This window comes from Panthera leo, chromosome B3 (genome assembly GCF_018350215.1).
Source record: "Panthera leo isolate Ple1 chromosome B3, P.leo_Ple1_pat1.1, whole genome shotgun sequence".
Classification (NCBI taxonomy): domain Eukaryota; kingdom Metazoa; phylum Chordata; class Mammalia; order Carnivora; family Felidae; genus Panthera; species Panthera leo.
This window is the reverse complement of record NC_056684.1, coordinates 74,426,462-74,451,484: the sequence shown is the minus strand read 5'-3', so window position 1 is coordinate 74,451,484 and position 25,023 is coordinate 74,426,462. Positions and strand designations below refer to the sequence as shown.

The following is a 25,023-nucleotide window of genomic DNA, read 5'->3' as shown; positions in this document are numbered from 1 at the left end:
ACTAATCTCTGAATGTCTCCATGAATATAATATTGCTCTTGGTTTACTATTTGGGTAGGGAGAGGCAGTTCTGGTGGCTCCGTTTGGCCTTTTTCTACCACATTAGCCCTCACTCCATGAATCAGGCAACCATTATGGAGATTCTTTTTAATACATCTATTCTACCTCTGCATTCTGGAGCTTGGGAAATAGTCAAAGGTTGATTTGGGAACCCACTGGACCCACTATGAGATGGACACATGCCAAAACTTTGTTGATCAGTCCACAAGCCTCTCGTGTGGCTGTGATTCACACAGGAATTTTAGGTCTTTGGGAATTTGTATCAGTCCAGCAACAAAAAACAAACAAACAAGGGCATGAAAATGTCTGTTTTTTTTCTCTAATTCATAGTCACTTTGCTAATGGCCACAGGTAGCTTTGAAGAAGACAAACAGGAAAATGTATAGTACAACTTTTGGCTATGTAGCAAGGACCTTCCTCAAAGGTAGTCCATCCTCATCATTCAAGGGTCAATGACTTGGTTCAAGTCCAAGAACTAGTTGATGTGCCTTGTGATATTCAAAAGCTCTGTTCACCAGACCCAGAATGCTTCCACTTATACAAATCAACTAAGACCTTAGTAGGCTGCCTATCTATTTCAGTTCTGGGAACACCATGATCAATTAGTCAAAGTCATGGGCCTCTATCTTGACCTCTGCTTCAATTCTGATGCCCATTATGGTAACCAAGCCTATAGCATCTCGGTAGCTTGGCTTGTCCCACCCTGGGGTCCCATTATCTCCTTGAAACTCAGGGATCCTGACCTCATCAGGATCATAGCACCCATTCCCACTGCCATTCTAAGCCTGCAGCAAATATCCACTACAGCACTCTCCAGAGATGTCAGTGCCTCCCACTCCCTGAAGTATTTTTGACAGTTTGGTGGAAAGAATGTTCTCTGTACTCTCCTAAGACACACTTAGGGGGTGAGTAAACCAGTCTCACAATAATAAATCTACTCTACCTTCTAATTTCCTCATAGCTTTGAATATTTTCTCTATATCAAAGAAGTCTGGCATCTCAACTTCACTTGGTATAGGCCACCTTTGGATCAATAGCTCAATCCAATCAACTAGTCAAATAGCTAGAACTACCTTGATATGCTTGATCAAATATGCTGACATGGGAATCTGTATTGAGTTCATCCCATCAACAAAGTCAGCCTGGCCCAACACCTACACCAACACCCTCAATACCACCCCTTCCCCCTTCCCATGTTTCTCTTGATATAAATTAGCAAAAATCTTACAACTGCTTTGGTGTATATTGCAATTCCTTATGGGTCACACATCTGGGATTTACTGGGAGTTGAATCTGGTTATAGATCTAGAAGCACTAAAGGTGGTAGGAGAGGGTGGTCAGCAGTCAGCTGCAAAGTAACTACCTCAGGGAATCTCATTACAGATTCTTCAGGTGAGGGAAGACTAACCTCCTCAGACCAGAAAAGATGGGCTGCTGCTGACAGGCAAAGGAAGATTGGAGGAATTCAGGGATTAAAATGCCAGCTTCATCAGAATATGTCCAAATGTATTCCCAATCCAATCTTCAGAGTCCCAGTGAACACTGTAACTTTATATAAGAGACCCTACCAGTTTGGTGATTCAAAATATGTTCAAACCACCCACAGGATTAGACATTGGTTTAATATTTAGAAATCTCAGACAGGAGATTCCATGATATAAGGGTTTCCTTTATGGAACAGATTTCTGGACCTTTACTTAGATCATAAGCTTGGAACTGAAAGCCCAAAGCTCATCACTTACTTCTCCTAAGTTCTTTAGTGCACCTAGAAGCAACCAACCAACCCTGTAATATTCCTTATTTCTGCTAATATGTTCTATGTCAGCAAATACTTAGTCACCTAAAGTCTTGCCTTGGATTAAAGGTATGTACAAGTGATATTTTAATAGGTTTGCTACTGTATGCATTAATGGTTACTTACAACTTACAACTAATATCTTTTACTACTTACAATAGGGTAAGCAATGTCTTCAAATATATTCAGATTAGAGGGACACCTGTGTGGCTTTGGTCAGTTAAGTGTCCAACTCTTGATTTTAGCTCAGGTCATAATCTCACGGTTCATGGGATCGAGCCCAGCATCAGGCTCTGTGCTGACAGTGTGGAGCCTGCTTGGGATTCTCTCTCTCCATCTCTCTCTGCCCTTTTCCCACTGACTCTCTCTCTCCCCTCTCAAAAATACATAAATGAACTTTTAAAAATATCTATATATAGATATAAATAGATAGATAGATAGATAGATAGATATTCAATTTAGAAAACCTGTAGTAGATAACCCAGGCCAAGTTTCAGAACCTAAGTGTAGGTTAGGTTCCTACTCACTTCCAGTGCCAACATCTCTACTATTTAGAGTTCAATTAAGGAAAGCAGAGCCACTATGAATAATGTAAAATAAGGGATTTCTTAGAAGGACTGCATCTTCTAAAACTGTGGATATTGGTGAAGAAAGCCTCTCTAGATCCTTCTCATTGTTGTTGTTTTGTTTTTACGGTCTAGGAAAGCAGGGTGATATATGGAAAGATATATCCATATATGGAAGATACAGAGTTTGACACCTAATTCTGATATGTATTGGCTTTGACATCTTGTCAAGTGACTCAAATTCTATGAGCCTCAGTTTCCTCATCTGTTAAATGGAAACAATAATAGTTCTCAGGATTGGTGTCAGGGTGAAGGAGTGCTTGGAATATACCATATTTCATTGATTCCAAGATACCCAATATTCTACATTTTAACCCCTTTACAATAAGAATGAATCTTGTAATCAATGGCATGTTATTATTTAATCAAGAACAACTTTTTTCTTTCTCAAGGCACATAAAAGAATGAAAGCCTAGAGTAATATCTCAAATAATGACAACTGAGATGTCATTTTGTTACCAAACCAAGTGTGACCCTCAGTGCACAAGGGGAAAACCCCAACAGCCTCTAGAGAACACAAGTGTTCTTCTTGATACATTCCATTCCTTTCTCCATTTACTAGACTAACCCTTCATCCCACATCCCTTGTTGTTCAGATTAGTGGAATGGAAAAAGTACGAGTTTCAGATCTGATGTATTTTGGATCTCTGTCTCAGGAACTGTGAGATCATGACCTGAACTAATATCAAGAGTCAGAAGCCTAACCAACTGAGCCATCCAGGTGCCCCAAAAACAGACTCTTAAATACAGAGAATAAATTGGTGGTTGCCAGAAAAGAAGTCAGTGGGGAATGGGCAAAACAGGTGAAGGGGGTTAAGAAGTATAAACCTCCTTATTTATAAAATTTATATTTATATTTTATAAATATATTTTATTTATACATCCTTATATTTTATAAATAAATTTTACATCTATTTATACATTCTTATTTATATTTTGTGAAATAAATCAGTCCTGAAGAGAGAAAGTACAGCATAGGGAATATTGTCAATAAGATTGTGATAATACTGTATGGTGATGGATGGTGAGTACACTTATCATGGGGAGCACTGAGTAATGTATAGAATTGTTGAATCACTGTGTTGTATGCCTGAAACCTAACATAACATGATATGGCAACTATACTTCAATAATAAAAATAAATACAATTTTAAAAAATTAAAACCCCTTCATCTGTGTTACTATGCTGCCTCAAGAGAACGGCATTAGATGAGAAAGGTGCATGCCTCATCCCAGTAAACAGAACTCTGGGGCTCTGACCATAGCCTCGACACCAGCAGAGCAGAGAGAAGGGTCATAAGACTTTCTGATGAGGAAGCTAGCCAGGCCAAAGTGAAAGACAAAAATGTGACTAGGTGGTTTCTGTAGTTTCCAGTCCTCCTCTTCCTTCTACTTCTGGGGTTATAAAAGCAGGGGCAAGGGAGGGCAGGGACAGAAGAAGCTCACCATGGACACTATCACTGGGAAAATGCAGGTCCTACTCCTTTTGTTGGCCTTTCTTTTGCCTCCTGAAGCTGGAGCTGGTGAGTCTAGGGTGTAACCCCCTGTCAAAGAAGCCCTTAAGTCAGGCTACAAGTTCCATGACAAGTATTCTAGGGGGAAATCTCCACCTGGAAGGGTCAGACTCTTTTCCTGCAGTTGATGACAGTTTCCCTGGGATGAGAAGACTTGGGTGGAGAAAGAATCAGAACACTGTCTTTGGAAGTTCCTCCTAACCCACTTTCCTGAAAATAGCCACAATTCTGATTCATGGTCCTTCTTGGTGCTTGCTCTCAGGTGGAAGAGGTCAGGATAGAGACCTGAAGAAACGTTTAGATGACAGCTCAGAATCAAGACTAACCATCGTGTTCTGAAAGTAGGGTGAGGGTCAGTTGACAAGGCGGATTAGGGTCAAGAAACCAGCAAAAAGGACACACAGAGGTCTGAGCTCCATTAGAAGTAAGGTAAAAGCTATGTGGGTCCTCAGCTTCCACCTCCTTTCCCTCACCCAGTGCTCTATCCGAAGGCAAGGGAGCCTGCGTTTAGGGACCTGGGGTTCTCTGTTTCAGTGGAAATCATCAGTGGCATTGAGTCCAAGCCACACCCCCGCCCCTACATGGCCCATCTGGAAATCATCACTGACCAGGGTTATGTTGCCAGCTGTGGTGGGTTTCTCGTAAGTCAAGAATTTGTGATGACAGCCGCTCATGGTAAAGGAAGGTAAGAAAACTTTGACCTACTCTCTTTTCACGTGAGGAGCTGTAGGTGCCAGAGTTACACGCAACTTCAAAGTGGCCTAAGGAGAAATTCTTGTGTCCTGCTCATCTCAAGATGATCAGCAATGCATATTGGGAGGGACCAGCCCATTTTCATTTGCTGTCTCCACCTCCAAAGACCAGCCAGGTCACAGCAAGCTAACACTGCCTTACTGTCCTGATGCCAGCCAGCTGAGCTCGCTCAGTCCCATGCAGCTGCCAGGGCCTGGCCCTTCGTGAACCCACTATGATCCCGGGGTGGGAAGGGGGACTTCTGTCCTCAGTTAAGACCTGAGTTCCTCAGGTCTTGCCTTGTACTGGGAAAGAAGAGAGCCTGATGTCTCCTTGCTCAGAATGAACCCTTTTCAGAAGACCAGCACCTTTTCCTGCCTCTCTCCTCCTTCTCAACAAGAAAATTACTGTCACTCTGGGAGCTCATGACATAAAACAGGAAGAATCCACATGGCAGAAGCTGGAAGTCTCAGAACAAATAGTTCACCCAAATTACAACTTTTTCACCAACCTTAATGACATCATGTTACTGAAGGTGCCATTAGCCTTCCAGCACTTTCCCATTCCCCCTTCTTGAACTTTTCTCCTAACCTGTGCATTTCTCATTCTCCCTTGTCCAACCCATGTCCTCGGGACCCACCCTCATCCCACTCCATGTCATCACCATCCCACTGGGGAGAAACTCTTGGCCCTGCCCAGGGAGCCTCTACCACAGCACACTGGGACCCACTTTCTCTGGGACTGGAGGTCCATCTACTCTCCCTCCCTCACAGCTACAAATGAGAGCCAAGCTGACCCACGCCGTGGGGACAATCTCCCTGCCCACCGGTCTACCTTCATTCCACCTGGGAGAATGTGCAGGGCAGCTGGCTGGGGAAGAACGGGAGTGATGGAGCCGGTGTCAGATACTCTGAGGGAGGTGAAGTTGAAACTCATGGATGCCAAGGCCTGCAACCACTATACGTTTTACAGCCATAAATTACAAATCTGTGTGGGCAATCCCAGGAAGACAAGATCGACATACAAGGTGACCACACACTTACACTTTCTCCTCACAATGGTCCCTGGGAGACAGCATCCTCCTGGGAGGATGTGGGGTCACAAAGTCCCCTAGTACAGTGACTGGTGTCTGAGTTTGTGGGTTTCTAGCACCATGGGAACTAGAATCCTCCTTCTGAGTTCCATCCTCACATACCCAAGTCCTGCCTCTGACCCTCTCATCTAGTTGAAGACCTGGTGACAGGTCTTCAGGAGAGAAAGGAAGAGATGGAGAGGACAGGATCTAGGCTTATGGTTCCATGCCAGAGACATTAAACCCCTAACTTATGACTCCATGAGGAGCCAGGATTCCTGATCTGACTCTAGGGTATCTTGGAACTAGCCAGGTTGCTGATAGAACCCAGATGAAGTGACAGTAGGGTGAGAAGGACGTTCCCTGTTCGTGATCTGCTTTCTCTAACCCACAGGGGGATTCTGGGGGTCCCCTTTTTGTGCAGGGGTGGCCCAAGGTATTGTGTCTTATGGATGTACAGATGCAAAACCCCCTGCTGTCTTCACTCGAATCTCCCCATATGTGCCTTGGATTAATAAAATCTTGAAGAAACAGTAGCCACAGAAGCCTGACCAGCCTACGTGAGAATCCCAAAGCCCGAGGCCTCCCTGAGTAGCCCTGGGTTCCACAGAACCTGACCCCAGCCTGAGCCCAGGGAGGCTCTCAGAGGCACACAAAGCCCCTACTGATTGTATCCCCAGCAAACTTCAATAAAAATGCTGCCTTCAGCATACTTATGTGTGTGAGACTCTTCTCTCTCCCACGGAGCTGGTCTGCTCTGACGGAGGAGTCCAGATATCCTTCTATGGCTTGAATGAAGAATTGTTCTGGGCTCCTTTCTTACCAGATTAATAATCTTGCCTACTTATCTCCCTGTGCACTGTGTGGTATTATGGATTATTGAAGAAAAAAATTTGATCTGCACACTTTGGATTTAACATCCACGGGGCGCCTGGGTGGCTCAATCGGTAAAAGCGGCCGACTTCGGCTTAGGCCATGATCTCGCAGTCCGTGAGTTCAAGCCCCGCATCGGGCTCTGTGCTGACAGCTCAGAGCCCGGAGCCTGTTTCAGATTCTGTGTCTCCCTCTCTCTGACCCTCCCCCGTTCATGCTCTGTCTCTCTCTGTCTCAAAAATAAATAAACGTTTAAAAAAAAAAAATTAAAAAAAAAAAAAAAACATCCAAAGTAATGTTGGCACTAATTTACCTTCTTCCCCCACTGCCTCCTTTTCTTCTTCCTCCTCCTCTCAATGTTACTCTTTCCTCAAAACCTGTGTCTCAGCTACTGCAGTTCAGAGCAGAGATGCACCATAGCAAACTCCCAATGACTGTTTCCAGAGATGACCCCAGGCCTAGGCTGTTGTTATCTCGAGTCCCTACACCCACTTCTACCTCATCATTATCATCTCTCTCAATATTGGGTCTGAAGCCAGGGAACCATGTGCCAAGATGGAAAAGTGGGGAGGATAAAACTTCCCAAGCACAAGAACTCAGGAGGGAGGGGGAGGGATGACACCTAGAAGTCCTCCAGATGGGTCCGTCTGTTACAGCCGTCAAAACAAAGTTGTAGGTGGGGCAGGACCATTCTAGCTGAGGGGAGAGCCCCAAAACCATCAGCGTCAGCCCAGTCTGTGAACTACATCAGAGCCACCCAAATTCAACTGTCATCTTCCCCCAGAAATGACACGATGTCTCAGGTCTTCCAGAAGGATATCTGAGTTGGGCCAAGTTCTCCAACATTTCCTCCTCCAAGTGACCTGCAACACTCTGAGCTGAGCAAACACACAGCCACACCTACCCTAACGCATGAACTCCAACTAACTCTCAGGAACCTGCAATTCAAGGACCTCCAAACAGGTCCCACTACAGTCCCTAAAAGTCCTGAGAAGGCAGGCCTGGCCCCAGGCAGGAAAGAGCTGCCGTTGCTGCCCACAGGGAACCCAGCACCTCCATCCGCCTATAGCCTGCCAGCCCACAGTTCATGACTTCCAGCTTTGCCACTGGTCAGTACTGGTGTTAAAAAAAAAAAAGAAAAAAAAAAAGAAAAAAAAGCTAGCATAATATACAAGACTGGTAATTAACTCTATGTGTAAAACAAGTCTAAGTGGGTAAATTGGTACAGCCGCTGTGGAAAATAGTATGGAGATTCCTCAGAAACTTAAAAACAGAAATACCATAAGATCCAGTAATTTCACTACTCACTACCGGGTATTTACCCAAAGAAAATGAAAACACTAATTTGAAAAGATACATGCACCCTTATGTTTATTGCAGCATTGTTTACAATAGCCAAGGTACGGAAGCAGCCCAAATGAGAGAGAGAGGGATCTCTCTCTCTCTCAAAATTAATAAACACTTTTACAAAGAAATAAGAAAAGTAAAAAATAGGGTGCATGGGTGGCTCAGTCGGTTAAGCATCCAACTCTTGACTTTGGCTCAGGTCACGATCTCATGGTTCATGAGATCAAGCCCCATGTTGGGCTCTGTGCTGACAGCATAGGACCTGCTTGGGATTCTCGCTTTCTCCCCCTCTCTCTCTGCCCCTCCCCAAACGTCCCTCTCTCAAAATAAATGAATAAACATTTTTCAGTAAATAATGAACAATAAAAATAGGACAATAGACAGAAAGTTGAAGATATAGGAAGAAATAAAAAGGACCTGGTGAAAATCACTCTAAATACAAAAATATAAAAGCAATAGCAAATATTATAATTTTTATGATTTAAAAGAAAATTTTATTTAAAAAATAGATCTGGGCTCCTGGGTGGCTCAGTCAGTTAAGCGGCCAACTTCGGCTCAGGTCATGATCTCGCAGTCCGTGAGTTCAAGCCCCGCGTCGGGCTCTGTGCTGACAGCTCAGAGCCTGGAGCCTGTTTCAGATTCTGTGTCTCCCTCTCTCTGACCCTTCCCCGTTCATGCTCTGTCTCTCTCTGTCTCAAAAATAAATAAACGTTAAAAATAAATTTAAAAAAAAAATAGATCTATGTTAATGGCCACACAATGTATAAAATATAGTTTGTGATATATACTTGTGATGCAAATAAAACATGATTGTGAAAAAAAATTTTAATTACCTTTTTTTTTTAAGTAGGCTTCATGTCCAGTGCAGAGCCCAACACAGGACTGGATCTCATGACCCTGAGATCAAGATTTGAGCTGAGATCAAGAGTCAGACACAACCGACTGAGCCACCCAGCCACCCCTAAATTACCATTAAAGAAAGAAAAAAACAGGCATAAGTCTGAAATTTTTTTTTAGTTTTTTTTAGGTTTTTTTTGGGTGTGTGTGTTTATTTATTTTTGAGAGAGAGCGCAAGCACAAGTGGGGGAGGGGCAGAGAGAGAGCAAGACACAGAATCCCAAGCAAGCTCTGCACTATCAGCACAAAGCCCATCGGGTTCAAACCCACCAACTGTGAGATCATGACCTGAGCCGAAGTCAGATGCTTAACCGACTGAGCCACCCAGGCACCCCGTCTGACAAATTTTGAAAAGAAAAAATCAGAAAAATCTCAAAAATGAAAGAACTTATGCTACAATGGTAATTAAAAGATGTGGTTTTTTTTCTTTTAGCCCTAAATCTCATTTTATATTTGTACAATTAAGTAGTTTTAAACATGAAATACAAGGAACAGGACATTATGTGTGATGTCTGCCTAGGAGACCACAGCACACACTGAATTACTTCTAAGGCCCCACACACTCCTGACCCCTTGGGACAGCACATTTATACGGCAGCTTTTCTTCCCGGGAAGCTAGACAACCAGAGACGTGGACAGAGTGGTCAGCCTACCCTGCCAGCGTGGCCTCCAACAAGTACTGGGGCCTGTCGAGACCGCAGAGATCTGGACTGTCTGCAGGCTGAATCGGACCCCAAGGGACTGACAGGGCTTGCATAACTTTCATCCGTTGCTAGGGGAGTGCAGAGTGGTACAGCCACTTTAGAAAAGAGGTTGGCAGTTTCTTAGAAAATTAAATATACACTTACTGTATGACCTAGAATCCTACCCCTGGCTGTTTACCTTACAGAAATGAAAACTTAAGTTCACACAAAAACCTGTACCCAAACGTTTAAAGCAGCTCTATTCCTAATTACAAAAACCTGGAAACAACCCAAATGTCTTTCATCAGAAACACTGGGGAAAACTCTCAGTGACGCCTAGATGGCTGGCTCGCCCCCGTGCTGGGGGTTCTGTACACCCCCTGCCTCTGATATCTCACATAACTTCTCCTCAAGCTGTCCCAACAGCCTTACTGGAATCTACCTGCAGCTGGGAGCACTCACCACTCAAGGAACAAAGGAATCTCCTTGCAACTAAAAACATAAGACATGGAGAAAAAAACAAGTCAAACGAGACACCCGTATGAGGCCTCAACACAGAATAGCAATCCCAGTAGAAGGAGGATACCAGCCCATTCTAGGACTGTCTAGAACACAAGTGGGTCCAAATCCAGTAGTGATATCCTGACAGTGTGGCCCACAGGAAGCAGCCGGGGACACCATGGGCCGAGCCTCCAGGCGTTGACTCTGTCATTGACGACAGCCACAGATTAAACGAGCATGGCGTAGACCCCTGGAAGGGAAACCACAGCTGTTGCCTCACCAGTCTCTCCCACAGCACACCCAGAAAACATAAGGCCACCACAGCCACTTGGTGCCATGTTAATTCTGAGGTGCAGAAGAGGAGTGCCTGCCTGACCGATCCTGAGAGTGATGAGGGGTGATAGCATCACAGGGTCCAGAGGAGAAACTGCTCAGGGCAAAGGGCTTGCCCAAATTCATGAGAAGGGGCACCCTAGGACTTTCCCTGCTCAAACACCAGCCTATCGCAAGAATGGTAAATGGAAAAAAGACCTAGCAGGAAGAAATCCAAAAAAGCACCCATGGGTGGGGGGTGGTTCTTGCTGCAGAGCCTGTGTGAGGCCATGAGACCTATTCCTCCCAATCCAAAACTTGGAGTCAGCTCCCAGGACCTCTTCATCCGTCATTCTCCTGGATAATCTGTCCACTGGAACAATCATGCTGAGGGAAGTCATTCAAAAGGAACTAGTGTGCGGGGGAGGAGCCAAGATGGCGGAACAGCATGGAAGTTTTCTGTGTGTCTCGCGTCCATGAAATACAGCCAGACCAACACTAAACCATCCTGCACACCTAGAAAACTGATTGGAGAAGTAACACAACAATCTGCACAACCTGAGCCACAGAACCTAGCAGGTACGCAGCACGGAGAGGTGAACTTGGGGAGCGAGAAGCTGCAGGAAGGGAGGTGCTTTTGCAGGTGGAGAGAGGATGGAGATGGGGGCAGGGGAGGGGAGAATACGGGAAAAGCACCCCTCCCCAAAAGCAGCTGGAGAGAAAGCGGAAAATTGGAAACAGCCGCAGGGACAAAACTAAAAAGGGAGAAAGGAGAAAGGAGAGGGTTTAAATGCCATTAAGACTGTAAACAAGGGGAGCGCAAAGGCCTCAACTCTGCAGCTCAATACCTGGTGGTGCTCTGGTGGGAAGGGCAAATCCCCAGGAGCAGAGTGGGGTCTGGGAGGTTGTTGGGCCACACAGAAAAAGCTGTTCCACTGCTGCAAGGACATTTGGTAGAGACGGTTAAAGCCACCTGGTCCCAGCAGACCCCAGAAAAAGGCCACATTCGCTGGTGCTGGAACAAGGTCATTAAGGGTGAAGTCTGGTGCCAGATGTGTGTTGTGATTTTCCATAATCCCTGAAAAGCTGCTGCTACACTATCTCACGAACGTTTTCCTGGGGTGGGCTGGCACCTGGCTGCAGTCTCAGGGCACCAGCAGCAGCAGGGTCCAGCAAGTGTTCCTGGGTGCAGCTGACATTCAGCCATTGCTCGGTGAGACCCTCCTGCAGAGGGGCGGAGCGGGTCAAAGCCACAGTTCCTTTGAAGTAAGGGGCCAGGGAAAACAGCTGCATCTGAGACAAAACTCGGGTGAGAGGTACTGCCTGGGGCTTGGTCACAGAGAGTGAAAAAGCGGGGAGTGGAAGAAAACTGAAGACAAAGGACGGGTGTGAGATTGCTGACTGGGAAAACAGACTTCCAATACTAGACCAGGTAGCTGGGTGACGCCATTTTCACCGCTCCCGCACATGCGCATACTCCCACGCACCTGTGAGCACCATAACATTCCACCCCAGTAGGCTAGCAGTGCCATATAGTGGAGAGCGGAGCCATTACACTGAGCCTGCCAACCTCGCCAACCTTGCTCTTCAAGAACACAGGTCTCACCGCCTACTTAGTTTATGGACTATAAAGCGCTTCATAGTCTGACTTCTAGGGGAAAACTAAGTAATTTCAGTCCTATTGCAATCTGTTAGCAGATCCATCTATTCAATTTTCTTTCTTTTTTTCTCTTTTTCACTTCTTTTCTTTTTCTTGAATACAGAAAGAGAAAAAAATTCATTTTTATTTTCAATTTTTATTAAAAATATTTTTCTTTAATTTTTTTACTATATTTTTTACCTTTGTGTAAATTTTTTCAAATTCTTTTTTTTTTTTTTTTTTTTTTTTAATTTTTTTTCCAACGTTTTTTATTTATTTTTGGGACAGAGAGAGACAGAGCATGAACAGGGGAGGGGCAGAGAGAGAGGGAGACACAGAATCGGAAACAGGCTCCAGGCTCCGAGCCATCAGCCCAGAGCCTGACGCGGGGCTCGAACTCACGGACCGCGAGATCGTGACCTGGCTGAAGTCGGACGCTTAACCGACTGCGCCACCCAGGCGCCCCAATTTTTTCAAATTCTATTTTACTTCCATCATTTTATTTTAGTCTACTTCAGTGTATTCACTTTTTCAAATTTTAAAACAATTTCCTTCTTTTTTCTCTCTCTCTCTTTTCTCTTTTTCATTTCTTTTCTTTTTCTTGAATACAAAAAGAGAAAAAATTAATTTTATTTTTAATTTTTATTAAAAATATTTTTCTTTAATTTTCTCTACTATATTCTTTACTTTTGTGTAAATTTTTTCAAATTATATTTTACTCCCATCATCTCATTTTAGTCTACTTCAGTGTATTCATTTTTTCAAATTCTCAAATGATTTCCTTTTTTTTCTCTCCCCCTTTTTTTCTCTAATCTGTCAAACCACTTTCAACACCCATACAAAAACACACCTAGGATCTAGCATCATTTATTCGCTTTTTTGTGTGTGTATTTTTAAATACATACATATATATATATATATATATATATATATATATATATATACACACACATATATATGCAACTATATATGTATTATTAAATTATTAAAAAATTATTTTATTAAATTTTTTATTTATTCCACCAAAAAACTGCTAGAACTGATTCATGAATTCAACAAAGTGCAGGATATAAAATCAATGCACAGAAATCAGTTGCATTCCTATACACCAAAAATGAAGCAACAGAAAGAGAAATCAAGGAATCCATCCCATTTACAGTTACACAAAAAGCCATAATATACCAAGGAATAAATCTAACCAAAGAGGTGAAAAATCTATACACTGAAAACTACAGAAAGCTTATGAAAGAAATTGAAGATGACACCAATAAATGGAAAAAGATTCCATGCTCCTGGATAGGAAGAACAAATATTGTTAAAATGTCGATACTACCCAAAGCAATCTACATATTCAATGCAATCCCTATCAAAATAACACCAGCATTCTTCTCAGAGCTAGAACAAACAATCCTAAAATTTGTATGGAACCAGAAAAGACCCTGAATAGCCAAAGCAATCCTGAAAAAGAAAACCAAAGCAGGAGGCATCACAATCCCAGACTTCAAGCTATACTACAAAACTGTAATTATCAAGACAGTATGGTACTGGCACAAGAACAGACACTCAGATCAGTAGAACAGAATAGAGAACCCAGAAATGGACCCACAAACGTATAGCTGGCTAATCTTTGACAAAGCAGGAAAGAATATCCAGTGTAACAAAGTCTCTTCAGCAAGTGGTACTGGGAAAACTGGACAGTGACATGCAGAAGAATCAACCTGGACCACTTTCTTACACCAGACACAAAAATAAACTCAAAATGGATGAAAGACCTCAATGTAAGACAGGAAGCCATCAAAATCCTCGAGGAGAAAGCAGGCAAAAACATCTCTGACCTTGCCCACAGCAACTTCTTACTCAACACGTCTCCAGAGGCAAGGGAAACAAAAGCAAAAATGAACTACCAGGAGCTCATCAAAGTAAAAAGCTTCTGCACAGTGATGGAAACAATCAGCAAAACTAAAAGGCAACCAACAGAATGGGAGAAGATATTTGCAAATGACACATCAGATAAAGGGTTAGTATCCAAAATCTATAAAGAACTGATCAAACTCAACACCCAAAAATCAAATAATCCCATGAAAAAATGGGCAAAAGACATGAATAGACACTTCTCCAAAAAAGACATCCAGATGGCCAACCGACACAAAGAAATGCTCAACATCACTCATCATCAGGGAAATACAAATAAAAACCACAATGAGATACCACCTTACACCTGTCAGAATGGCTAACATTAACAACTCAGGCAACAGCAGATGTTGGCAAGGATGCGGAGAAAGAGGATCTCTCTTGCATTGGTGGTGGGAATGCAAGCTGGTGCAGCCACTCTGGAAAACAGCATGGAGGTTCCTCAAAAAACTAAAACTAGAACTACCCTATGACCCAGTAATTGCACTGCTAGGCATTTATCCAAGGGATACAGGTGTGCTGTTTTGAAGGGACACATGCACCCCCATGTTTATAGCAGCACTATCAACAATAGCCAAAGTATGCAAAGAGCCCAAATGTCCATCGATGGATGAATGGATAAAGAAGATGTGGTATATATATACAATGGAGTATTACTCGGCAATCAAAAAAGAATGAAATCTTGCCATTTGCAACTACGTGGGTGGAACTGGAGGGTATTATGCCAAGTGAAATCAGTCAGTCAGAAAAAGACAAAAATCATATGACTTCACTCATATGAGGACTCTAAGAGACAAAACAGATGAACATAAGGGAAGGGAAACAAAAATAATATAAAAACAGGGAGGGGGACAAAGCATAAGAGGCTCATAAATATGGAGAACAAACTGAGGGTTACTGGAGGTGTTGTGGGAGAGGGAATGGGCTAAATGAGTAAGGGGCACTAAGCAATCTACTCCTGAAATCATTGTTGCACTATATGCTAACTAATTTGGATGTAAATTTTAACAAATTAAAAATAAAATTTAAAAAAAAGGAACTAGTGTGGTAGGGCTACAGGCCCAGATACACGAACCTGTATCAGCTTATATATCCTTGCAAATTACTCGGCAGATATTGAATGTAAACCAGTAGCAGTTAAATTCAGAAAAACTTGGTCTTTCAGAAACATCAGCTATTGCAAGGGCAAGCACAGAGTGAGCTCCAGCCTGCTTCGGGAAAATGTGGCCAATGCCATGAAGAATGTACTTACTGTCCCTTCTCCATTGCACTGCTATCTCAGTTAGAGGCAAGAAAGCACAAGCCCGTGCCATCAGGTGTCCCTCTCCATAGTATTTCTTACAAGAGTATTTCTTCTTGCAACATGGGTCAACGTTTACAGCTGTTCTAGTCCTGCATGGCAATTTGAGGTTAAACCCACTTCAGTCACATGCTCAATCCAAAAAGACACAGCTATTACTCAGAGAACAAGGTTAAGAAACACCCTGGCAACTTAAAGTTCAACAAATAAAACAAGATGGTGTACAAAGCAGGACATGACTCAAGTCTGGTAAATCTGATTAATCTGTAATATGTTTAGGAGAATTTAGAGGGAAAGATAAACAGCCTCCAGGAGGACATATGCACCATTTGCCCATCAAACCGTTATATGACCACACAAGATATAACACAAGGGGACCAAATCAGTGTTTATTAAAGACCAACCATGTGGCATTTTTCATTTAGCACCATATTTAATTCTCCAAAAACCCTGTTTCATGTCATTCTTTGTATTTTACAAAGGTAGTAACTAAAGCTGAGAACTTAAGGAACTTTGCTAAGGTCAGACAGATAGCTAAGCAGCAGAGGGATTCAAGTTCTCCCATCTAACTGCAAAGCCGGCCATGTGCCTTGAATGTCAAAGTGAATAATGGCACTGATGATAAATGCTTCAGGAACTCAGAGGAGGGATGATCCCTCTGCATTATAGTGGCCCAGGAACATTGCCGTCACTAAATGCCAGTGTTTTGTTTTTATAGTCGGCCCAACCTTTTCCTTCCCACTCACTGTGAATCTTAAACAAGACTCTGTCCAACCTCTACTTTAATATCTCAGGCAATGGGGAAATCACTTGCCTCCCCTCCCCACACATTCGTGTTGTAACAACAGATTATTAGCAAATTCTTCCTTATGCAGAGTCACCATCTTCCTCACATGCTGTGGAATCAGATATAGAGGTGATGTAGCCAGGGAAACGACGTTGAACTACAGCACAGAACTGTTCAGCAAAGGCGTCACAGCCCATTGGCTTGGCCCTCAGGCAGCACCAGACAGCTGACCCACAACTCATTTTTCCCCAAAAAACAGACCCCTCGGCCACTCACCTTCACTGGAAAAATTAATTCCACACGATGCCTGCTCCCTCTGATTACACCTTTCTAAATCAAGTTTTATACCTACTCAACTGATTGGTAGAGTCTCAGTCATAAGATTGAGGCCTAGATGCAAAAGAATCTGAGAAAGGAAGTTTATGGATTCCACCTTAGGAAAGCAAGAATCATAGCTGGGAATTCCTCTGATATGGGAAGGGTGTTCAAAAGACACTAAGGACCCACCATACATGGCAAATGTCTCCTACAAGCCATCACGTAGCTGCCACACACTCCTTCTCCGTACCTAACCTCCCTAAAACAAAAGTGCTCTCATTGAACGTAATCCTCCCTATCTCCCGTACAAAGAAAAATGAGGCTTGACTCTCCCCAGAACTGATATAATCCAGTCTCATCAGTTACTGCTTTCAACTCCAAGTACAGGATCTCTAGGTGATACCCATGCCACCTCTAATCTAGTCAGACTCCCAAAGTGATATTCTACAAACCGTGGACTAAGCCGAAGGTTCACCACCAACAACATACTATATACAAAATAGCAGAAGGAGGGCAGAGGAGAGAGAAAAAGGAAATCAGTTCAAATATGCAAACACACATGACAGCACAAGGAAGAAAATATGGAAAATATGGGCAGATAGTGCCAACTTTATTTCTGAAATTGGCACTTGACCAGAGCTTGTACCTATTCCATTCTCTTGCCCTCAGCCAGTACAGGTAAAACAAAAATTGAATGTTGGTGAACCAGGTCTTTACTGATGCTGTGGAACTATCACACAAGTCCTGGACTACCTACCCCTCAACTTCTCATTACATGAGTGAAAAATAGAAATGTTTCATTTGCTTACCTCTCGGATTTTGGGTCCAACTGGTGCAAGGCCACAGGATAGGACTTCTCCAGGTCCAGATTCTCCTCTGTTCTGCTGATGGTAGAATGCCTAGAGTAAGTTTGCCATCTTTAGCAAATAAAAATGCAGGACTCCCAGATACATTTGAATTTCAGATTGACAATTTATTTTAGTATAAGTATGTCTCATTTGATATTGAGATATACTTAAAAAATGATTTGGTATTCATCTGAAATACAAATTTAACTGTGCATTCTGTATTTTATCTGGCAGATAAAGAGAGTGAGAAAAAATTAGTACAGGGATTCATCAAAAAATTTTACAAAAAAAATTGTACAGGGACTACAAATACGTGTAGGTGTAATTATTCTAGAGAGGGTCAGAGCTGAGGGCAACTGAGGACCTAATCAGTATTTACTAAGGAATGAACCACCCCAGTCACAAACCCAAGCTGAGACCAAGGGCATGGTAGAATGATTTGGGGAAGATATTTTTCCCCTGTGCTTACCCATCTCTGAATTAAATGGCTTCTCAGTCTCCAAGAGAAATGACACTCCACCCCGTTACCCAACTCTTCCCTGGACTCCCTGCTTCTCCAAGTCTGGGGAAAACAGCAAGTATGTACTTGAAACTTGGTTGTGGTAGTTATGAGTTGTGTGATCTTGGTCATGTTAATGTGTCTGAGCCTCAGTCCTATATCTGTAAAGTGACAGTAATGGTATTTTCTGAAGAATAAAAAGAGTAAAACCTCAGATACTGACATCTGTGTACATTCTATTTGAGCAAAACAAGTTTGAATAATAATGAGAGAGTAGGAAACCCCAGGCTCCCAGGGCAAACCATTCTTCTACATCTACGTCCCCATTGGTGGGACTCTATTTCTCTGTTTCTCTTTGGTGGTAGGGCAGAGAGGGCCCTTGATTTGGAATAAGAAAAATCTATTTCTAAACTAGAAGCCTCAATAGCCAATCCATAAAACTGAGCTAATCATACATACTTCACAGGGTTGTTATGCAAATATATCAAGAGTTGGGACAATAAATGATGCATAAGCTCTCAGAAAATGCTAATTCCAATCCCACGTGCTCTTGTGATAATGTGTATAAAGCCCTACCATTGGGTATGTTCCCTTCCCTATCTACGCTCCATAGATCTTTCTTCTGCCTATGAACATCTGGTTCAGAGGATGAGAGAGACCAGATCAATGGTTTTCAAATTGTAGGTGTTCACCCTTTAAGTGGGGTGCTGTCCATATTTTAATATGGAGTAGATGGGGCACCTGGGTGGCTCAGTGAATTGAGTGTCCAACTCTTTTTTTTTTTTTTTCAACGTTTATTTATTTTGGAGACAGAGAGAGACAGAGCATGAACAGGGGAGGGGCAGAGAGAGAGGGAGACACAGAATCTGAAACAGGCTGCAGGCTCTGAGCGGTCAGCACAGAGCCCGACACGGGGCTCAAACTCACGGGCCGTGAGATCATGACCTGAGCCGAAGTCGGACGCTTAACCAACCAAGCCACCCAGGCGCCCAGAGTGTCCAACTCTTCTTTTTTTTTTTTTAATTTTTTTTTAACGTTTATTTATTTTTTTGAGACAGAGAGAAACAGAGCATGAACAGGGGAGGAGCAGAGAGAGAGGGAGACACAGAATCCAAAACAGGCTCCAGGCTCTGAGCTGTCAGCACAGAGCCCGACGCGGGGCTTGAACTCACGGACCATGAGATCATGACCTGAGTCGAAGTCGAACGCTTAACCAACCAAGCCACCCAGGAGCCCCCGAGTGTCCAACTCTTGATTTCAGCTCAGGTCATGATCTCGAGTTTTGTGGGATCAAGCCCCACATCAGGCTCTGCACTGTCAGTGTAGAGCCTGCTTGGGTTCTCTCTCCCTCTCTCTGCCTCTCCCCTGCTCGCTCGCTCTCTCTCTCTCTCTCTCTCAAAATAAATAAACATTTAAAATTTTTTAAATAAAAAATAAAAAATACGGAGTGGAATGGAATGAATGGAAACTGAAAGCATTGCACGTGACAAGGATAAATATTGTTTCCCGAAACTTTTGATTCATTTGTACATGTGTATGTTTGTGCTCATGTAGTCACACATGCATATATATGGCTACTGGGTCCCTTTGCAAAATGCACTTCCTATTGTGGGCCATAAAAGTGCATGTGTTTCTGGATGCTCTGTGTAAGGACTCTCCCCACCCGTGTTTCTGATGAGCCTGAAACCAGCTGCCCTGACTGCGAAAGACACAATCCCTCCACCTCCCCTCACCAGATAAGGCACCATGGTTGAAAGCTCATCCTGGAAGCCAAAACTTGGGGGTCAGACCTCCACTTCACCTCCAGCAAAACAGAGGGTAACTTGGGGGAAACTTCTGATCAGAAAGATCACCAGTTTAGGATGGGAGAAGAAAACATGACCACACAGTTCCTGTGGTTACCAGCCCAGCCCGTCACTCATCGCTGGAGTTATAAAACCCAAGCCAGAAGACAGAAGCAGCATCTGCCCGGGCAGCCTCTCTGAGAAGATGCATTGTCTTCCTCTCGCCCTGCCGCTCCTTCTCCTCTGCTCCAGAGCTGAAGCTGGTGAGTCCTTCCCTCTGGAAGCTGCAGTATCAGCCCCCAACACAGTTTAGTCTGAATATAGCTGACTCTTAAACAAGATCGCAGGATCTCTCTGCAGGAATCCAGGGTGAAGTTCCACTTGGGATATGCCTCCCCCACCCCCCCAGTCTCTGCAGCCTATGGTAGTTCCCAGGGACGAGGAACCCCGCTGACTAGGGGAAAGCCCGAACAGGTGGGAGGAAGAGGGGGCATCTTCTCATGACTTAAGGTGAGATATTGGGTAGGAGGTCCTATGTTCTCTTCATCTTCTGAGCTTCGGGGCTACACTTTACCTCGTAATGTGGCCATTCTCTGACACTGCCCTCAAGGTTTGGAGCCCAGTGGAAGAGGAGCATTGAGGTCCCAGGCACAATGGCAGTGGGGGAAATCCGAGGTGAAAAATGCCTGAATGGCATCTGAGGCCAGATTGGCTGTTGTACCTGGAAGAAGGAGTGAGAATTTATGTGAGAGGTTGTGGGTGGGGACACCAGATACCCGAGCCTCCTGAGGGGGCAACAGGCAGAGTACACAGTGAGGATGAGATTAGAGAGAAGCCCCTCTCAACTTTAGCTCAGCCTATGCATTCTCTGTGTTCAAGCCCTGGGGATCTCTGTTCCAGGAGAGATCATCGGGGGCACAGAGTGCAAGCCACACTCCCGCCCTTACATGGCCCACCTGGAAATTGTCACTCTCCAGAATAGACTGGCATCTTGCGGTGGTTTCCTGATAAGACGGAACTTTGTGCTGACGGCTGCTCACTGTGCAGGAAGGTGACACAGCAGGGTCCCATTTATCTCCCTTCTAGAGATTAACAGCTAGGGTGGCAGCCAAGGACGTACCCTTGGGCGGTCTGAGGCTCCTGGGGCTGGGAGAGGCAAGACTTGAACTTATGGAACTTGGTCCCATAATTGATGAGATGCCCTGATCTTCAATCACCGTGAGCTCGGCTCCCCTACAGAGAGGAAAAGGAGGCCCTATCCAAAAGTCCCTCCTCTAAAAGTAGCTTCCCTCTCCCAACCCACCCAGTTTTCCAGGCCACTTCCTCTAAGCCCTTTCCAAGAACACTGGCCTTTAGTTCTCAGGGACTTGAGCCATCTTTCCAGGGGAGGCAGACAACAGGGTCCACCAGGGATCCCACCACCTCAACTCCCCCTTTCCTCTGATATCTCTGGCCCTCACACAGGGCTCCCTAAATTAGGAAGTGCTAATCCTATCCCCTGGGTCCTCCATGGCCTACTCAGTCTCCAGGAATTCCTGAGGGTCCTGGAAATTGTCAATGTTCCCTGAGAAAGCTATTCCCTGAGTAAAATATGAGCCCCCACCCCAAATGCTACAAGTGGTCCAGGGAAAGAGGGGTGAGTAGAGTCCAGTGACCCCTGTGATAGACTCTAGTCCTCTTTTCTCAGAATGGGAACATCGCAGGAGAAACCTCAGACCATCACAGATTCTCCTGGTCCTTCCTTCTCCCTCACAATAGGTCCATAATGGTCACCCTTGGAGCCCATAACATACAAAAGAAAGAAGACACATGGCAGAAGCTTGAGGTCATAAAACAATTTCCTCACCCAAAATATGATGATAGTGCTCTTCTCCATGACATCATGTTACTGAAGGTAATAACTTCTTTCTCCACATTTCCCACTTTCTGTTCTCTTAGTTTTCTCCTTCAGGTCTCCATTGCCCTAAAATGTCCCCAACCTGCCTCTGGACTCCAACCCCACTGACTCGTGCCACTGGATGTAGTTCTAATGCAAAACAGTTTGCCCTGTCCCTCCCTGATTTCCTCCAACTGCCCTGTCACCCATTTCTAGCACTGACAGCCCCTCATGCCCTCCACAGTTGAAGGAGAAAGCTAACCTGACCCTGGCCGTGGGGATGCTCCCCCTTCCGCCCCAGTTCAACGTCATCCCACCCGGGAGAATGTGCCGGGTGGCTGGCTGGGGAAAAACACAATTGAATGAACCAGGCTCTGATACTCTGCAAGAAGTGAAGCAGAGACTCATGAATCCCCAAGCCTGCAGACACTACAGAACTTTCGACCACAACCTCCAATTGTGTGTTGGCAATCCCAGGAAGACAACATCTGCATTTGAGGTGATCCTCGGAGGAGGGTTCTTTTCTACAAGTCACTGTTCGGGGCCCAGACGTCTTGTGGAAGGAGATGGGTGGGAAGGTTGTCAGCCAGCGACAGGGTTTCAGATCATGGGCCTAAGGAACTGGAATCACCCCTCTGCAGATCCATTCCCTGCCCCTCCCCCACCCATGGCCCAGTGCAGTCTCTGGGCACCCCTCCCAGGCTGCTGCACAGGGCACATGAGGTGGCCAGAAGGAAACAGAAAAGGGGCATCACACCAAGATGTATAACCCCATGAGGAACCAGGGCTGCTTGGTCTGACCCCAGGTCTCACTGGGAGTAGACGACTTCCCAGCTCACCTTCTGTGTTCTCTCTCTCTCTCTCTCTCTCTCTCTCGCGCGCGCGCGCGCGCACTCTCTCTCTCTCTGCCCCACAGGGAGATTCAGGGGGCCCTCTTCTGTGTGCTGGGGTGGCTCAGGGCATCGTCTCCCATGGACGGAAGAATGCAAAGCCCCCTGTTGTCTTCACCCGGATCTCCCACTACCGGCCCTGGATCAATGAGGTCCTGAAGCAGAATTAAGCCTGGATGGAGCCTGGGCCGGCCTGAGGGGAAATCTGGAACCAGACCTGGGCAGGCTTTCTGTGGCACTCACTTTCGAGTTGCCTCTGATCTCTGCTGAGGCCCTGCCACATCCCTCAGACCCACGAGGGCCCCTCCAGGTCACAGAATCCTCAGTAAACCTCAATAAAGACCCAGCTTTCAGACGTGAGGATGTGTCTTCTCTCTGATGCTCTCTTCTCTTGGCACAATGCAACTGGCCTCCAGCCTAGGCAGCCTACAAGCCTTGGAAATGGTTGGGGTGTGTGGGAGCAGGTGGGGGGGTCTGGGGGGGGGGTGTGAGTGTGAGATACAGAGAGGAAATAATGAAGAAAAATTAGGGAAAGAAAGAAGAAAAAGGGAATCCCTGGAGAGACAGGATCCTTATTTCCAACTTAAACAAGATGTTATGCCAGATCCTTGCTGTAATCATCAACTCTATACTGATTCGAATTTATCTTTAGTAATATCCAGAATCACTAAGAACATTGTGAATCACAGGCAAAGATGTAGGATATTTAGGGCATCCCTGATCTCTCCCCACCAGGTCCCAGGAATAGCGCCCCTCCACTAAGTTGTGCCAACCAGACATGTCTCAGGGCATTGCCAAGTGTTCTCCAAGGGGCAGGGGAGCAGGAATCATCCTCAGTGAGAACCACCGGTTTAGATATGTGATGCAGGGAAGACAGTTGCTTCCACACAGGGCCCTCCTCGCAGTCCACCTCGATAAGAGGAGATCTACCATCTGCGGGGCTTCAATCTGAGATGCAGAGAAGATTGTCTCTCACTCCCTGATGCAGAACAGAGAGCTGGAGCAGATAAGGGGGGGATAGCATCACAGTTCTGCATGAGCAACTCCCAGCCACAAGGGCCGTACCCAAACCAGTAGGAAGTCAAAAACCTACAGCCTGCTCAACACAAAGTCTTGCCAGCTGAGAGACTGGCTAGAGAAGAGAAAACAGGTCAGAAGGACAGGAGACAGGCACAACAGCAGCCTGAGGCTTATAGCCCTCCTGGCTTCGGAGGGTATGGTGAATCGCTGCCTCGAGCAAACTCTTTCTAGCAATTTGCCTGAAAAACATAATCAGAGATTATGTCTCTGATTACGTCTTACACAAAGATTCATGAACAAGGATTTTAATCTCAGCATTGTTAATAATGGAAAACTTGGAATCCCAGTCATGGAACAAAGTTTAAATGGTAAATTCAGGGTCGCCTGGGTGGCTCAGTCGATTGAGCGTCCGACTTCAGCTCAGGTCATGATCTTGCTGCCCGTGAGTTGGAACCCCGCGTCGGGCTCTGTACTGACAGCTTGGAGCCTGGAACCTGTTTCAGATTCTATGTCTCCCTCTCTCTCTGCCCCTCCCCAACTCATGCTCTGTCTCTCTGTCAAAAATAAATAAACATTTTAAAAAATTGAAAAAAATGGTAAATTCAAATGATTGAATATTTTTTACTGAATATTTTGAATTCGTTAAAAATTTGTTTTCAAAAATATTCAGTCATGTGGGAAAATGCAAAACTTCAATGTAATGTAATGCAGGATTTGTTTCTCCTGGGAAGACCCTGGACTCTTCCTCTTCCCACTGTGAAATACCCCTTGACTGAATGTCCCTCCACCGGCCACGAGGGATTAAGAAGATGCTAACAGATCTTTGCCTGGATTATGTGATTTGTGACATTTGGGGCATTATTTTCTGAATCTATGTTTTTTATTAAATGTTGAAAGGCTTCTGTCCCTACTCAACTTTTTGGTACTTTCAGTTTATTTGGATAGTTTAAAAGTGTTTGGAGTTTTGTGTTTGTGTTTTTGTTACGTGGCTTTAGGGCTGTGAAACACCACAGCTCCCCAGAAGAGTATTTGGCTGCATTCGTCTGAGTTCATTTCCTCATCAATCAGGAAACGATTGCATTATCAGGCCATGGTAGCCAAGAAGCAGAGATCTTTGCTAGTTTCCGTGATGGTTTTCCTGATGACCATCTTCTCTGATTTTCATCTCACGTATGCGCTTATCTGTGCTGGGCTTGCGGGCTTTGAAAAGTGCACCATGATTTTCCATCGCCAGCCCCACCTCTGGGCTGTGAAACAGCCACATCTGTGTATTCTTTGGGCCTTTATCCTCAAAGGGTCTGTCTGTCAGGTCCCAGTATTGGCAGATGGCACAATCACACAGGATAATTTAGGAAAAGTTCGATGGAGGATCTATCTATGTGCAAAGGGAACAGGAAACCAATAGGGTGTGGTGACACATCCCAGAGTTGGCAAGAGTACGGAGCCACCACCGTCCCTTTGGCATGAAGGGGGTTGGGTAAGGAGTGGTTATTGGAACCCAGAAAGACAGCTGGAGCTCCACCTCTGCTTGCTCTAGCTGTAGCTGCAGGACAGGAGCTGTGGGTCATGGAAGGACCCACGGGTCATGGAAGGACCCACAGCCAACTGATTCTAAGTGGTTTCCCAGGAAAGGACTGTGTGAATAAATCCTACTGTATCACTCTCCTTCTGCTCCTGAATTCCTGACCGTGCTCCCATTGGCCAATCCTTTTATCCTAAATTTATTTATTTATTTTGAG

General features: G+C 44.7%; 2 protein-coding genes across 4 annotated transcripts; both read left to right on the top strand.

Annotated features, from left to right (window-relative positions):
• Nucleotides 1-3,949: 3,949 nt before the first annotated feature.
• On the top strand, nt 3,950-6,439 carry LOC122221282 (mast cell protease 4-like). The gene is given in 8 exon segments (XM_042940607.1): nt 3,950-4,004; nt 4,530-4,680; nt 4,733; nt 5,128-5,262; nt 5,501-5,549; nt 5,552-5,754; nt 6,194-6,212; nt 6,215-6,439. Coding segments are annotated over 8 exon segments (735 nt in total). The 3' UTR covers nt 6,337-6,439.
• A 13,246-nt stretch (nt 6,440-19,685) lies between these two features.
• Nucleotides 19,686-22,612, top strand: LOC122221281 (chymase). 3 transcript variants are annotated; one of them, XM_042940606.1, is made up of 6 exons: nt 19,692-19,805; nt 20,122-20,173; nt 20,399-20,549; nt 21,257-21,392; nt 21,619-21,873; nt 22,291-22,612. In XM_042940606.1, the coding sequence occupies exons 1-6, from the start codon at nt 19,704-19,706 to the stop codon at nt 22,432-22,434; spliced, it is 840 nt and encodes a 279-aa protein (XP_042796540.1). In that variant the 5' UTR covers nt 19,692-19,703; the 3' UTR covers nt 22,435-22,612. The 3 variants fall into 3 exon arrangements, with proteins under 3 accessions (XP_042796539.1, XP_042796540.1, XP_042796538.1); XM_042940604.1 differs by lacking the exon at nt 20,122-20,173 and having other exon boundaries at nt 19,693-19,761; XM_042940605.1 differs by lacking the exons at nt 20,122-20,173; nt 20,399-20,549 and having other exon boundaries at nt 19,686-19,761.
• The last annotated feature ends 2,411 nt before the right edge of the window (nt 22,613-25,023 follow it).